At 34.3% G+C, this 13579-nt stretch overlaps 1 protein-coding gene across 1 annotated transcript in view; it reads left to right on the top strand.

Annotated features, from left to right (window-relative positions):
• The window catches only part of LOC142349830 (uncharacterized), a 48719-nt gene extending 46346 nt beyond the window's left edge, over positions 1 to 2373 (top strand). The window contains exon 5 of the mRNA XM_075401632.1: positions 1319 to 2373. Coding sequence (XP_075257747.1) covers positions 1319 to 2277 — 959 coding nt within the window. The 3' untranslated portion in view covers positions 2278 to 2373. The remainder of the gene's footprint in view (positions 1 to 1318) is intronic.
• The last annotated feature ends 11206 nt before the right edge of the window (positions 2374 to 13579 follow it).

Raw genomic sequence — 13579 nt, 5'->3', positions numbered from 1 at the left:
CTCTCCGTTATGAACAAGAAAGCGGACAAAATTGTGAACAACTAATTCAAAAGAGTTTTCACTTCTCTTTTCAGCTCCCTCGGATAAATAGGAATAAAAACATTTCATACATAATATCTTCATAGAACGTAAGTCAGCTAAATTATGGAGGCTAGCTATTGTTTTCGTAATGGTTAAGTGACTCTGCTTGAAGTCACTGAGAGGTTCTGGCGTTTATCGAGAACCGCGAAGGAGTTCGAGATATTGAGTCAGAATTTCGAAGTGACTTCTGCAGAGTCACTTAACCATGCTTAAAACACGAAACGCGCACGTTTTAAAATGACGAAAGTCATCGGAAGTCAACTTCTGGCTAAGTAGCAACTTCTGGCATTTTGACTTCTGGCGCTGCAGACATTTGGCATTTTAAAATGTGCACGTGAGTGTTTTAACAGATTGTAGGAGCTTGCATTGTTTTAGCTAGGTATATTTTTGTATAGCTGCTTGAAATTGTGATTGAGAGAGAATTTTAGATCACGCGAAACGCAAAAAGTCACTCGAAAAGTAAAAATTGTTTTGAAATTAGAGACGATAATCAATCTATCAAGTATTCATAGAAGCCTACACTTAGGTTACAGTTCTCAACTGGGGATGGGAAAATTATATGTTCACAAAAGCTCGCGAATTACGGCTAGTTATGACATAAGTTAACACCCTCCCTCTGACAGGCTCCCGTACAGCCTAACCACTGAAAAAACACCCTCGACGTCCATTGACCTCCCTAAATATAAACAATTTTGTTGTGAAAGGGAAGAGAGCATTATTTAAATGTGGGACCACAATGGGACTGCAGTTGCGTGATCTAAAATTCTCTCTCAATCACATTTTCAAGCGCCTAAACATTTTTTTTTACTTTAAAGGTTATTTGAAGCACACAATTGAACTTCTTTGTCCCATTTAGGCTCACCCTCCCCCCTCCGACTGAAGCAGGCTGCAGTTGATTAGAGCTACCACTAGTCTTTCGAGAGCAATTCTTCCGACGTTTAGTCGGTTATGTTTTTAATATCATTTTAACCGCCCATTGAGCAAAAAGGCAAGAAATTGCTACTGCAATTTCCTCAGGTCTCCAAAAATTAGATAGAGACTCTTTCATCGAAATTGAAGAAAGCTAGGCACGACATTTGAACGGCTGAATACGAAAGTTGCTCTACACGTGTTTTTCAAGGACTGCTTTTTTTTTACTTTTCATGCCAGATCTGAACAATTCTAACCAACAATGTCAACAAATATAAATGAGCAATATAAACATTTCTACTTAAAATCTCGAGAATAATTATTTCAGCGGTCAATTTCACCATCGTCTCGCCAAGCACAGCAGTAGTGTACGCGATTGAATTGAAGCAGTATTCCAAGGATGCCTTTGCTATCGTCACGTATGACCCTGACAACTGGACTAATTTTACCTCTACAACCGCAGCACCTTCAACTACCCCAGCTCCTGGACCAGCAACTACACTCGGTTCTGGACCAGCAACTACACTCGGTTCTGGACCAGCGACTACCTTCGGGCCAGGACCAGCAACTACCCTGGCTCTTGAACCAGCAACTATCCTGGCTCCTGATTCAGCAACTACCCCTGCTTCTGGGACGGAAACTAACCCGGCTCCTGGACCGGTAACTACCCCCTATCCTGGACCAGCAACTACCCCTGCTTCCGAACCAGCAACTAACCCGGCTCCCGGACCAGCAACTACCCCTGCTTCGGAACAAGCAACTAACCCGGCCCATGGACCGGCAACTACCCCTGATTCTGGACCAGCAACTCCCCCTGCTTCCGGGCCAGAAACCAACCCGACTCCTGGACCTGTAACTAACCCTGCTTCCGGACCAGAAACTAACCCAGCTCCTGGACCAGCAACTACTCCTGGCTCTGTGCCCGGTGCTTCAGTTACACCTGGATCTGTCATTAACGCTGCATCTGCTGGATCTGGTATTACTGATACCCTTGGATCTGGTAGCAGCGCTTCGACGGGATCTGTTACTACGCCAGCACCTGGACCTTTCACTACCGCTTCTCCAGTTCCTTATACCACCGCTATTCTTGGACTTGGCTCTACCACATCAGACGGCTCTGCTACTACCAATTCTGGGTCTGACTCTACTGCTTCAACTGGATGTATTATCGCTTCTGCTCCTGACGGCCTCAATTGTACTGAAAATCTTACTCCGGCACAAACTCTAACGTTTTGCTTCGTTTTAACTTTTGTAATCGCTGGCAGAAAACTTTCGGAAGCTTTGTAAAAATTCTATCCATGAGTTTTTAATCTCTAATTTTTTTGTAAATGTTAATATGAAAGATGCTTATATTTCACTAATTAAATGGTTTTCTCAATATTATTATCACATTTTTTAGAATACAAAACTTTGATGATCGGTTTATGGGTTAATGACTTCTATTATTTTTGAATGCTTGCATGCAGTTGCCAAAATATTCAAATCTGGTATGTTTTTAGGAACCGACCAAAAGGATAAAGTTCGCGAGGTAGTTATATCACTTCATTTTTTGCTCAGGTATAATACTGCTAGAAAAGTTTGCTGTCTCTTGTTTTGGTCGATAAACGCTAAATCTTCAAAAAGAAAATCCAGAGAAAAAAGAAAAAATAAATTGGTGACTTGACGATTGGGAAATATACCAGGTTCTAAATTCACTAAATGTTTACTTCATCAACCGTTAATCAAGTCAACCGAATTGATCAAGTCATTAATGTGCACTACACAACTTACCCAGACCAGCATTGACCTACTTCCACAAAACGGTCAGCCATTTTCCATCAGGACTTAGGGTTACTGTAGACCGTGTTAACATCTAATCAGTTTACCCGTTCAAACAAATTTTGTCTACGTAGCAATAATGTCACGTCACCTACGAGTAAGCAAAACTAACCTCTTCACTTTGAGTGGCTTCATTTTATCTCGCAAAAAACGGAGGTGTTAAGATCCTGGGAAATCGACTGTCTCGATGATGCTCGAGTACAATACCTTTTGAAAGGTCACTTAATTTTAGTCAATGCTTGATCTTCTGTGCTTGTGAAATGGTCAATCACATATTCATAAAATAAGTTTACTGTTTAGCCAAGGCTAATAGAGTCAACGGGCTAACACCATAAAGGCTTAACAAAGTCTAAGCTAAGGAAATGGCAACAAAGGGGTCACTACGGGGTGATTTCAGGTCATACGGCTATGCTCTAAGGCAGAAATTACCGTACAAGGAGATTAGCTTTAGAGACATATCTCTAGACGAGGTGCTAAATACTAGTGATGAGAGCGACAACGGGTATTGGATTGTTTGTGATAAACTTAACAGACAAATGTAAAGATAATACTAGATGTTTACAATTACTCCCACTTAAAAGGAAAATAGTAAAAACGAATTAGGCTACAGAGAAAGAGAGAAAGGTAGCGCAAGAGCAGAGAAAATATTCTTACATCAAACCAATAAAACATTATCCAATCCACTATGGAATTTCAATGTTTTTTGTTAGTATGGGAGCAGAGGTTACCAAACTACATCAAATAATTAAATTTAAGCAAGACTATAATATTAGAGACTACATAGACCTTATTAGTGAGATGAGAGCTGCTGCTAAAAATGAGCATGAGAGAAATACCGTTTAGCTGACGAAAAATGAGCTGTTTGGCAAAACCTGTGAGAATCCTCTAATGCATATAGGCCTATAGAAGCTAAGATACTAACAGATGAATATGAAGTACTTAAATCAGTATTCAGAGATTCAACACTCAGAGATGTCTTTCAACATTCAGAGATATCTTTAGATATAAAGATGCAGCTCTAATAGAGTTTTGGTGATAGAAATAAAATGCGATCAGCCACTACATCTGGGTGCTACATTATTAAAACTAAGTAAACTACATATGTATGATTCATCCTATAATGTTCTAAAACCATCACTCAATTATCTACAGCTGCATTATATAGATACTTATAGCTTCATAGTAACTTTTACTGAAGGTAATATCCCTGACGAGTACATGGACTTAAGCAATCTTGATATACCAATCAAAAGCAATAATGAAGTCACGGGTAAATTTAAATATGAATTTGGAAGTAAAATCATAGATGAGTTTTTAATATTATCATCAAAACATATAGGTTGGCATGCCGCGAGCACAACTCTCTTTCAAAAGAGAAAGGAATAAAGAGATAAGAAGAAATAGATTGGAAGAGAAACTGAGAAATTATGAACATTATGCTGAAATAGAGGAGCTAGTTGATCCTCTAACTAAAATGTTAAATGCTTATGGTGAAAAGAAATTATCCATCGGTAACCAAACATTAGATGTGTTAAAAGGCAATGATGGTGAAGCACAGGCGAAGTCCCAAAGTACTCTTATTTCAAAATCTTTTGAGTTTCCGCAAAGTATTTTCTCTACCCCATTAACAATGCCATAGGTGAAACATTTACTTTAAGCAAAGATATGATTGAAACCCTAGCAGATATGAGGAATCAAAAGAAAAAACAAAACCAATTAATCCCTATTGATTCAAGTGCAAACTACTTTCAAATAAATGGTAAAAAGATATCTAACAGAAAATGGTATAAGAACAAGAAATGTTATTTATAATTTCTCAAAAGGCTGCTCTATGTTTGTTGCTAATAAAGATGGATATGAAAAAGATATAAGAGTTGATGCAAATAAAACAAAAAAACGATCTCTATGGAATATTGGTTACAAACGAAAAGGTGATACCAGAAGTAAAAGAACGGAAGATATTGATAAATTAAGATTGAAAACTATATCACCAAGAGAAGATTTTTTTACCGAAGAAACTGTTTATTATACTACTGAAGAAAAAGAAATTAAGTTAGTGGTCTAATGAAAGCTATTGACCCTAAAAATTTGTTAGAAAGACTAGAACTAATTGAACTGAAAACAAAAAACTGTCATGATGGTTTGTTTGATGAAAAGTTAATATATATATATATATATATATATATATATATATATATACTATTGTACCAAAGAGCTACGTACAGCACAATTTGTGCTGTTTAAGAGTTGCTTTCGCTCAAAACATTTGCTTTGCGCTAAATCGTGAACATATGCGCTAAATCGTGAGCCATTCGAAATGTTCAATTTTCATGGACAAATTCCAAAGCAACTCGGCTTAAAATCACTATCTAGTAAACAGCATAACTACAAACGGTATCAAAAAGGGTAACAGGCTCAAGACGCCACCAGCGAAGGACGTGTGCGAGTTTTTTGAAGAAACGGAACAAGATTTCTTGAAAAAGAAAACACAACAAATTTGTTTAGACAAACGATCATTTATGTTATGGGGTGCAATACAATCAGATGGAGGGAAAATTACGAAGAAAAAATGCATTTCCCGTATATTATTTTTCAACAAGATAATGCTCCTGTGCATGAATCGAAGATTATGGGCATTTTCTTCCAGGAAAACGAGTGGAAGGTACTAGAATGGCCAGCATACAGTCCAGATATTAATCCTATTGAAAAATGATGGGCGATTTTTAAACAGCAATTACGCAAACAGACAGTTTTTGGGAATTTTTAGAAGAGAAAATGTACGAAATTTGAAATGAAATTGACGCAGACGTCGTGAGAAACCTATATGAACACTATAAAAACCGTCTACTGGACATCAAAAAAGCTAAAAGTGTAATGGCGCGTTATTAGAGAACAAGTTTGAAATCAAAATGTTATTTTATTTGATGTTTGTATTGCTTTTTAAAAAACCGTCAGGTGTACGTAGCTTTTTGGTACCATAGTATATATATATATATATATATATATATATATATATATATATATGTATGTATGTATGTATGTGTATATATATATATATATATATATATATATATATATATATATATTTATATATATATATATATATATCTAAACAAATATTACCTATTAATATTATTAGTCAAGAGAAACTGGATAACAGATTATTAGCGTCTAAGCAGTGGATGGATCTTTTATCATGCTGTACCATGGACCTCTGGTTATGTTCCACCAGGGATCTTTGATTAGGTTTTTGACTAGAACTAGAGTCAGTTTTAGGATTAGAGTCAGAACTAAAATCGTGACGAGCCCGAGCTGGAGCTGGAGTTAAAACAATTCACCAATCTACTACCCATGACACCACATATACCACCTCTTATTGCATCAATGAAGTCTTTTAACAACATATTTGATCTTGAATGGTATCTAGAGCTACTCTACTTCTGTTTTGAAAACAGTCAAAGCTATAACCAAGAAGGCTTATGTAGTGTAGTGGGTTAAGTATATATGTTTTTATATTTGGTCCAGTATATGAGCTAAAAAAACTTCTTGAGATGGTAGTTCACTTGTTAATGAAGATTTGAGGTCCTCTTTAATTAGGTTACCTAATATTTTATAATATGATTGTTCGTCTTTAAAATACTCGTATGGGTAAAAGGGCTTGTGTTTAAGATTAAAAATCTCAATTCTTCCGCTAATTGATGTGCCAATGAAACTACAACTGTCCACAAACTTTTATATGCCTACTCTAAAAAATCTGTTTTTTTACCATTGCCACAGGGAAGAGCTTCTTTTTTACAAGAATTTTGATTGGATATATCTCCAAACAGTAGATAATACAATTGCTATAAAAATCTGAAGTGTTCAATTGAGATTACATATCTTACATGCGTGGCCTCTGTTTTTACCTGTTTCATGACTGTTTCATTATCAAATCTCTATTAGAACTGCATCTTTATAACTGAAGATATCTTTGAGTGTTTGTTTGGATACAGATTTAGGCATTTCATTTTCATCTGTTAGTATCTTGGGTTCTATATGCGTTAGAGGATTCTCACAGGTTTTTGCCAAATAGCGCATTTTTCATTAACTTAAACGTATTTCTCTCATGCTCTGTTTTAGCAGTAGCTTTCATCTCAGTAATAAGGTCTATATATTCTCTAATAATATAGTCTTGCAGTAATTTAATTATTGTATGTACTTTAGTAACCTCTGCTCCCATACTAACAACAAACATTGAAATTCCATAGTGGATTGTTTAATCTGTTTTATTGGTTTGGTGTAAGCATAGTTTCTCTGCTCTTGCGCTGCCTTTCTCTCTTTCTCTCTAGCCTAATTCCTTTCTACTGTTTTCCTTTTAAGTGGGAGGAATTTGTAAAAATCTAGTATTATCTTTACATTTGCCTGTTAAGTTTATCACAAACAATCCAGTACCCATAGTTGCTCTCATCACTAGTATTTAGCACCTCGTCTAGAGATATGTCTGTAAAGCTAAATTTCTTGTATGGTAATGTCTGCCTTAGAGCATTGCCGTATAGATTGTTAGCCTCTATGTATTGGATGGATCTTTGATCATGCTGCGCCATGGACCTCCGGTCATGTTCCACCATGGATCTTTGACTAGAATCTTGAGTAGAACTTGAGTTATGCTTAGAGTCAGAACTATAATCGGGACTAGAGTTAGATTTGTGAAATGTTTTGACTCTAAGTCTAACTCTAGTCACGATTTTCAAACAAAATCAATTAATCCCTATTGATTCAAGTGCAAACTACTTTCAAATAAATGGTAAAAAGATATCTAACAGAAAATGGTATAAGAACAAGAAATGTTATTTATAATTTCTCAAAAGGCTGCTCTATGTTTGTTGCTAATAAAGATGGATATGAAAAAGATATAAGAGTTGATGCAAATAAAACAAAAAAACGATCTCTATGGAATATTGGTTACAAACGAAAAGGTGATACCAGAAGTAAAAGAACGGAAGATATTGATAAATTAAGATTGAAAACTATATCACCAAGAGAAGATTTTTTTACCGAAGAAACTGTTTATTATACTACTGAAGAAAAAGAAATTAAGTTAGTGGTCTAATGAAAGCTATTGACCCTAAAAATTTGTTAGAAAGACTAGAACTAATTGAACTGAAAACAAAAAACTGTCATGATGGTTTGTTTGATGAAAAGTTAATATATATATACTATTGTACCAAAGAGCTACGTACAGCACAATTTGTGCTGTTTAAGAGTTGCTTTCGCTCAAAACATTTGCTTTGCGCTAAATCGTGAACATATGCGCTAAATCGTGAGCCATTCGAAATGTTCAATTTTCATGGACAAATTCCAAAGCAACTCGGCTTAAAATCACTATCTAGTAAACAGCATAACTACAAACGGTATCAAAAAGGGTAACAGGCTCAAGACGCCACCAGCGAAGGACGTGTGCGAGTTTTTTGAAGAAACGGAACAAGATTTCTTGAAAAAGAAAACACAACAAATTTGTTTAGACAAACGATCATTTATGTTATGGGGTGCAATACAATCAGATGGAGGGAAATTGCTTGTTAAGGTCCAGACAAGCTGAACGCTGTCGGTTATTTGGACATTTTGAAAAATTACGAAGAAAAAATGCATTTCCCGTATATTATTTTTCAACAAGATAATGCTCCTGTGCATAAATCGAAGATTATGGGCATTTTCTTCCAGGAAAACGAGTGGAAGGTACTAGAATGGCCAGCATACAGTCCAGATATTAATCCTATTGAAAAATGATGGGCGATTTTTAAGCAGCAATTACGCAAACAGACAGTTTTTGGGAAATTTTAGAAGAGAAAATGTACGAAATTTGAAATGAAATTGACGCAGACGTCGTGAGAAACCTATATGAACACTATAAAAACCGTCTACTGGACATCAAAAAAGCTAAAAGTGTAATGGCGCGTTATTAGAGAACAAGTTTGAAATCAAAATGTTATTTTATTTGATGTTTGTATTGCTTTTTAAAAAACCGTCAGGTGTACATAGCTTTTTGATACCATAGTATATGTATATATATATATATATATATATATATATATATATATATATATATATATGTATGTATATATATATATATATATATATATATATATATATATATATATATCTAAACAAATATTACCTATTAATATTATTAGTCAAGAGAAACTGGATAACAGATTGTTAGCGTCTAAGCATTGGATGGATCTTTTATCATGCTGTACCATGGACCTCTGGTTATGTTCCACCAGGGATCTTTGATTAGGTTTTTGACTAGAACTAGAGTCAGTTTTAGGATTAGAGTCAGAACTAAAATCGTGACGAGCCCGAGCTGGAGCTGGAGTTAAAACAATTCACCAATCTACTACCCATGACACCACATATACCACCTCTTATTGCATCAATGAAGTCTTTTAACAACATATTTGATCTTGAATGGTATCTAGAGCTACTCTACTTCTCTTTTGAAAACAGTCAAAGCTATAACCAAGAAAGCTTATGTAGTGTAGCGAGTTAAGTTTATATGTTTTTATATTTGGTCCAGTATATGAGCTAAAAAAACTTCTTGAGATGGTAGTTCACTTGTTAATGAAGATTTGAGGTCCTCTTTAGTTTGTATACCTAATATTTTATAATATGATTGTTCGTCTTTAAAATACTCGTATGGGTAAAAGGGCTTGTGTTTAAGATTAAAAATCTCAATTCTTCCGCTAATTGATGTGCCAATGAAACTATAACTGTCCACAAACTTTTATATGCCTACTCTAAAAAATCTGTTTTTTACCATTGCCACAGGGAAGAGCTTCTTTTTTACCAGAATTTTGATTGGATATATCTCCAAACAGTAGATTGAAGTCATAGATTTTACCAGTGTAGAATACAATTGCTATAAATATCTGAAGTGTTCAATTGAGATTACATATCTTACATGCGGGGCCTCTGTTTTTACCTGTTTCATGACTGTTTCATTATCAAAACTCTATTAGAACTGCATCTTTATAACTGAAGATATCTTTGAGTGTTTGTTTGGATACAGATTTAGGCATTTCATTTTCATCTGTTAGTATCTTGGGTTCTATATGCGTTAGAGGATTCTCACAGGTTTTGCCAAATAGCGCATTTTTCATTAACTTAAGCGTATTTCTCTCATGCTCTGTTTTAGCAGTAGCTTTCATCTCAGTAATAAGATCTATATATTCTCTAATAATATAGTCTTGCAGTAATTTAATTATTCTATGTACTTTAGTAACCTCTGCTCCCATACTAACAACAAACATTGAAATTCCATAGTGGATTGTTTAATCCGTTTTATTGGTTTGGTGTAAGCATAGTTTCTCTGCTCTTGCGCTGCTTTTCTCTCTTTCTCTGTAGCCTAATTCGTTTTTACTATTTTCCTTTTGAGTGGGAGGTATTTGTAAAAATCTAGTATTATCTTTACATTTGCCTGTTAAGTTTATCACAAACAATCCAGTACACATAGTTGCTCTCATCACTAGTATTTAGCACCTCGTCTAGAGATATGTCTGTAAAGCTAAATTTCTTGTATGGTAATGTCTGCCTTAGAGCATAGCCGTATAGATTGTTAGCCTCTATGTATTGGATGGATCTTTGATCATGCTGCGCCATGGACCTCCGGTCATGTTCCACCATGGATCTTTGACTAGAATCTTGAGTAGAACTTGAGTTATGCTTAGAGTCAGAACTATAATCGGGACTAGAGTTAGATTTGTGAAATGTTTTGACTCTAAGTCTAACTTTAGTCCCGATTTTATTCCTGACTCCAATCCTAACTCTAGTTCTATTCAAGACTCTAGTCAAAGAACCATGGTGGAACATGACAGGAGGTGCATGGCGCAGCATGATCAAAGATCTATCCAATACATAAAGGCTAACAATCTATACGGCTATGCTCTAAGGCTGACATTACCATACAAGAAATTTAGCTTTACAGACATTTCTCTAGACGAGATGCTAGAGATTAGTGATAAGAGTGACAACGGGTATTGGATTGTTTGTGATAAACTTAACAGACAAATGTAAAGATAATACTAGATGTTTACAATTACTCCCACTTAAAAGGAAAATAGTAAAAATGAATTAGGCTATTTAGAAAGAGTGAAAGGTAGCGCATAAGTAGAGAAACTAATCTCTGCAATTGTATAGATCAGATATTTATACCAAATTAATTCCACATTAAAAAAGGCTATGGCATCAATCCTCTGTTTGGTGAGATATCCAACCAAAATGCTGCTAAAAATTAAAAGCTCTTCACTGTGGCAATGGCAAAACCAGTAAGCTCTAGAGTAAGCATATTAAAGTTTATGTATAGTATAGTTTCATGGGCAGATCAATAAGCAAAATAATTGACATTTATAACCTAAAAAAACGAATCGTTTTACTCATACGAGTTTTTTGAAGACGAACAATCAAATTATAATATATTGGGTAACCTAACTAAAGAGGACTTCAAATCTTCATTAACAAGTGCACTACCCTCACTAGAAGAAGTTGGTAACTTTAATAAAACTAATAGTAATAAGACTGGTAAAGAGGTAACACTAGAAAATATGCATAATGATGTTTATATTTTACAGCATTGTTTTAGCTCATATAGTGGACTAAATATAAAAAAATAAAAATTCAACCCGCTACACTACATATGCCTTCGTAGTTATAGCTTTGACTGTTTTCTAAATAGAAGTGGAATAGTTCTAGATGCCATTCAAGATGAACAAATGTTAAAAGACTTCATTGATGCAATAAGAGGTGGTATATGTGGTGTCATGAGTATTAGATTTGTGAAATGTTTTGACTCTAGCTCCTGCTCTATTATCCATGACACCACATATACCATCTCTTATTGCATCAATGAAGTCTTTTAACATTTGTTCATCTTGAATGGCATCTAGAACAACTCCATTTCTCTTTAGAAAACAGTCAAATTTATAAACAGGAAGGCTTATGTTGTGTAGTGGGTTAAAATTATATGTTTTTGAATTTAGTTCAGTATATGAGCTAAAACAATGTTGTAATATATATATATATATATATATATATATATATATATAAATTATATATATATATATCATTATGCATGTTTTCTAGTGTTACCAGTCTTATTACGATTAGTTTTATTAAAATTATCAGCTTCTTCTTGAGATGGCAGTGCACTTGTTAATGAAGGTTTGAAGTCCTCATTAGTTAGGTTATCATATATATCGTAACGTGATTGTTCGTCTTCAAAATACTCGTATGGGTAAAACGATTCGTTTTTTAGATTATAAATCTCAGCTGTTTCGCTTATTGATGTGCCCATGAAACTATAACTAAACATAAATTTTAATATGTCTACTCTAGAGTTTCTGGTTTTGCCCTTGCCACAGGGAAGAGCTTTTACTTTTTTACCAGCATTTTGATTGGATATCTCACCAAACAGAGGATTGATGCCATAGCCTTTTTTAATGTGGAATTAATTTGGTATAAATATCTGATCTTTACAATTGAGATTACATATCTTAAATGCGGGGCCTCTGTGCTTACCTGTTTTATGACAATGTTCTCTGACTTCGTTTATTCCTTGTTTGTCGCATATGCAACATATACTGTTAGCGCTATGGTATAGTTCATCTTCAGTAGTAAATACCATAGGTTTATTTAGTTTGATATATTTACTTTCTCCTCCTAATAAATCTTTGTCAAAATGTTTAATACAATCAGTACTAAATTATTCATTGTGGTAGTCACTGTCCTAGCTAATGCCAACTGAAATAGGCAAATTAGGCACCTTTAGATTTTACAACCATGTTATCTCCTATACGTCTATTCATACCTTCCATATAACATTCAATATCAGCATATATAACATTCTCTACTTCTTTTTGTTTGTGATAATTCTTAAACGTTATATGTTTCATTGTTCATTGTTGTTTCTATCTTTGGAATAAGTTTGACATCTTATTAGTATTTGGACTTTACCATTACCACAAGGTTTATATATATATATATATATTATAATATATATATATATTATATATATATATATATATATATATATATATATCCCTTTCGCCAAGTTCATAGTAGTCGATTAGATTAAACACAAGTTTGCTTCCTCTAAAACTATTTCTATCTACTGGATATGGTGCAGCAGTAATAGATTATCTAACACAATCATTTTTATTGTGCTTTATGTTTAATATAGCGATGGTTTTATCTTGTAAATCATCTGGCAAGTTATTTTTAGCACCTATTGATGTTTAAGCTATTTCTACTTTTAATTGAAAATCTGTTACACCAAGAAATTAATAGTCATGCCCTTGGCCCTCGAATGTTTCTTTAGATAGCTCTAGCCGTTGGTTAAAATCTTGAATAAGAGCTGTATTCATATGTTCATGAGTCCTAGAGTTCACTATATTTAATAGTGTATTTTTTTTGCTCACTCTCAGGTGTTCTCTTCTTATATAAGCTGTAAGCAGTGACTTTATATTTATATGATTTATATGGCAAAAAACTATCTGGAACATTGTTTACAGCTTCTTTAATATCAGTAATATAGCCTGTGTTGAATCTGCTGATATAGAGCTGGCTATTATCAAAACAAGAAATAATATTAAATGTGTCACTGGATTCCAAGTTCTCTCCAATGAATATTCGCATGTGTTTATAGAGCCCTCTCACTTCTAAGGGTTTTATTACATTACAGACAGTTATTTTTTCCTTAATTTGTAATACCGCCTTCCTCATCAGATAGAGTTTGGGT

Source organism: Convolutriloba macropyga, chromosome 11 (genome assembly GCF_964194025.1).
Source record: "Convolutriloba macropyga chromosome 11, txConMacr16.3, whole genome shotgun sequence".
Classification (NCBI taxonomy): domain Eukaryota; kingdom Metazoa; phylum Xenacoelomorpha; order Acoela; family Convolutidae; genus Convolutriloba; species Convolutriloba macropyga.
The sequence above is the reverse complement of the archived record's forward strand: the minus strand, read 5'-3'. Positions and strand labels throughout refer to the sequence as shown.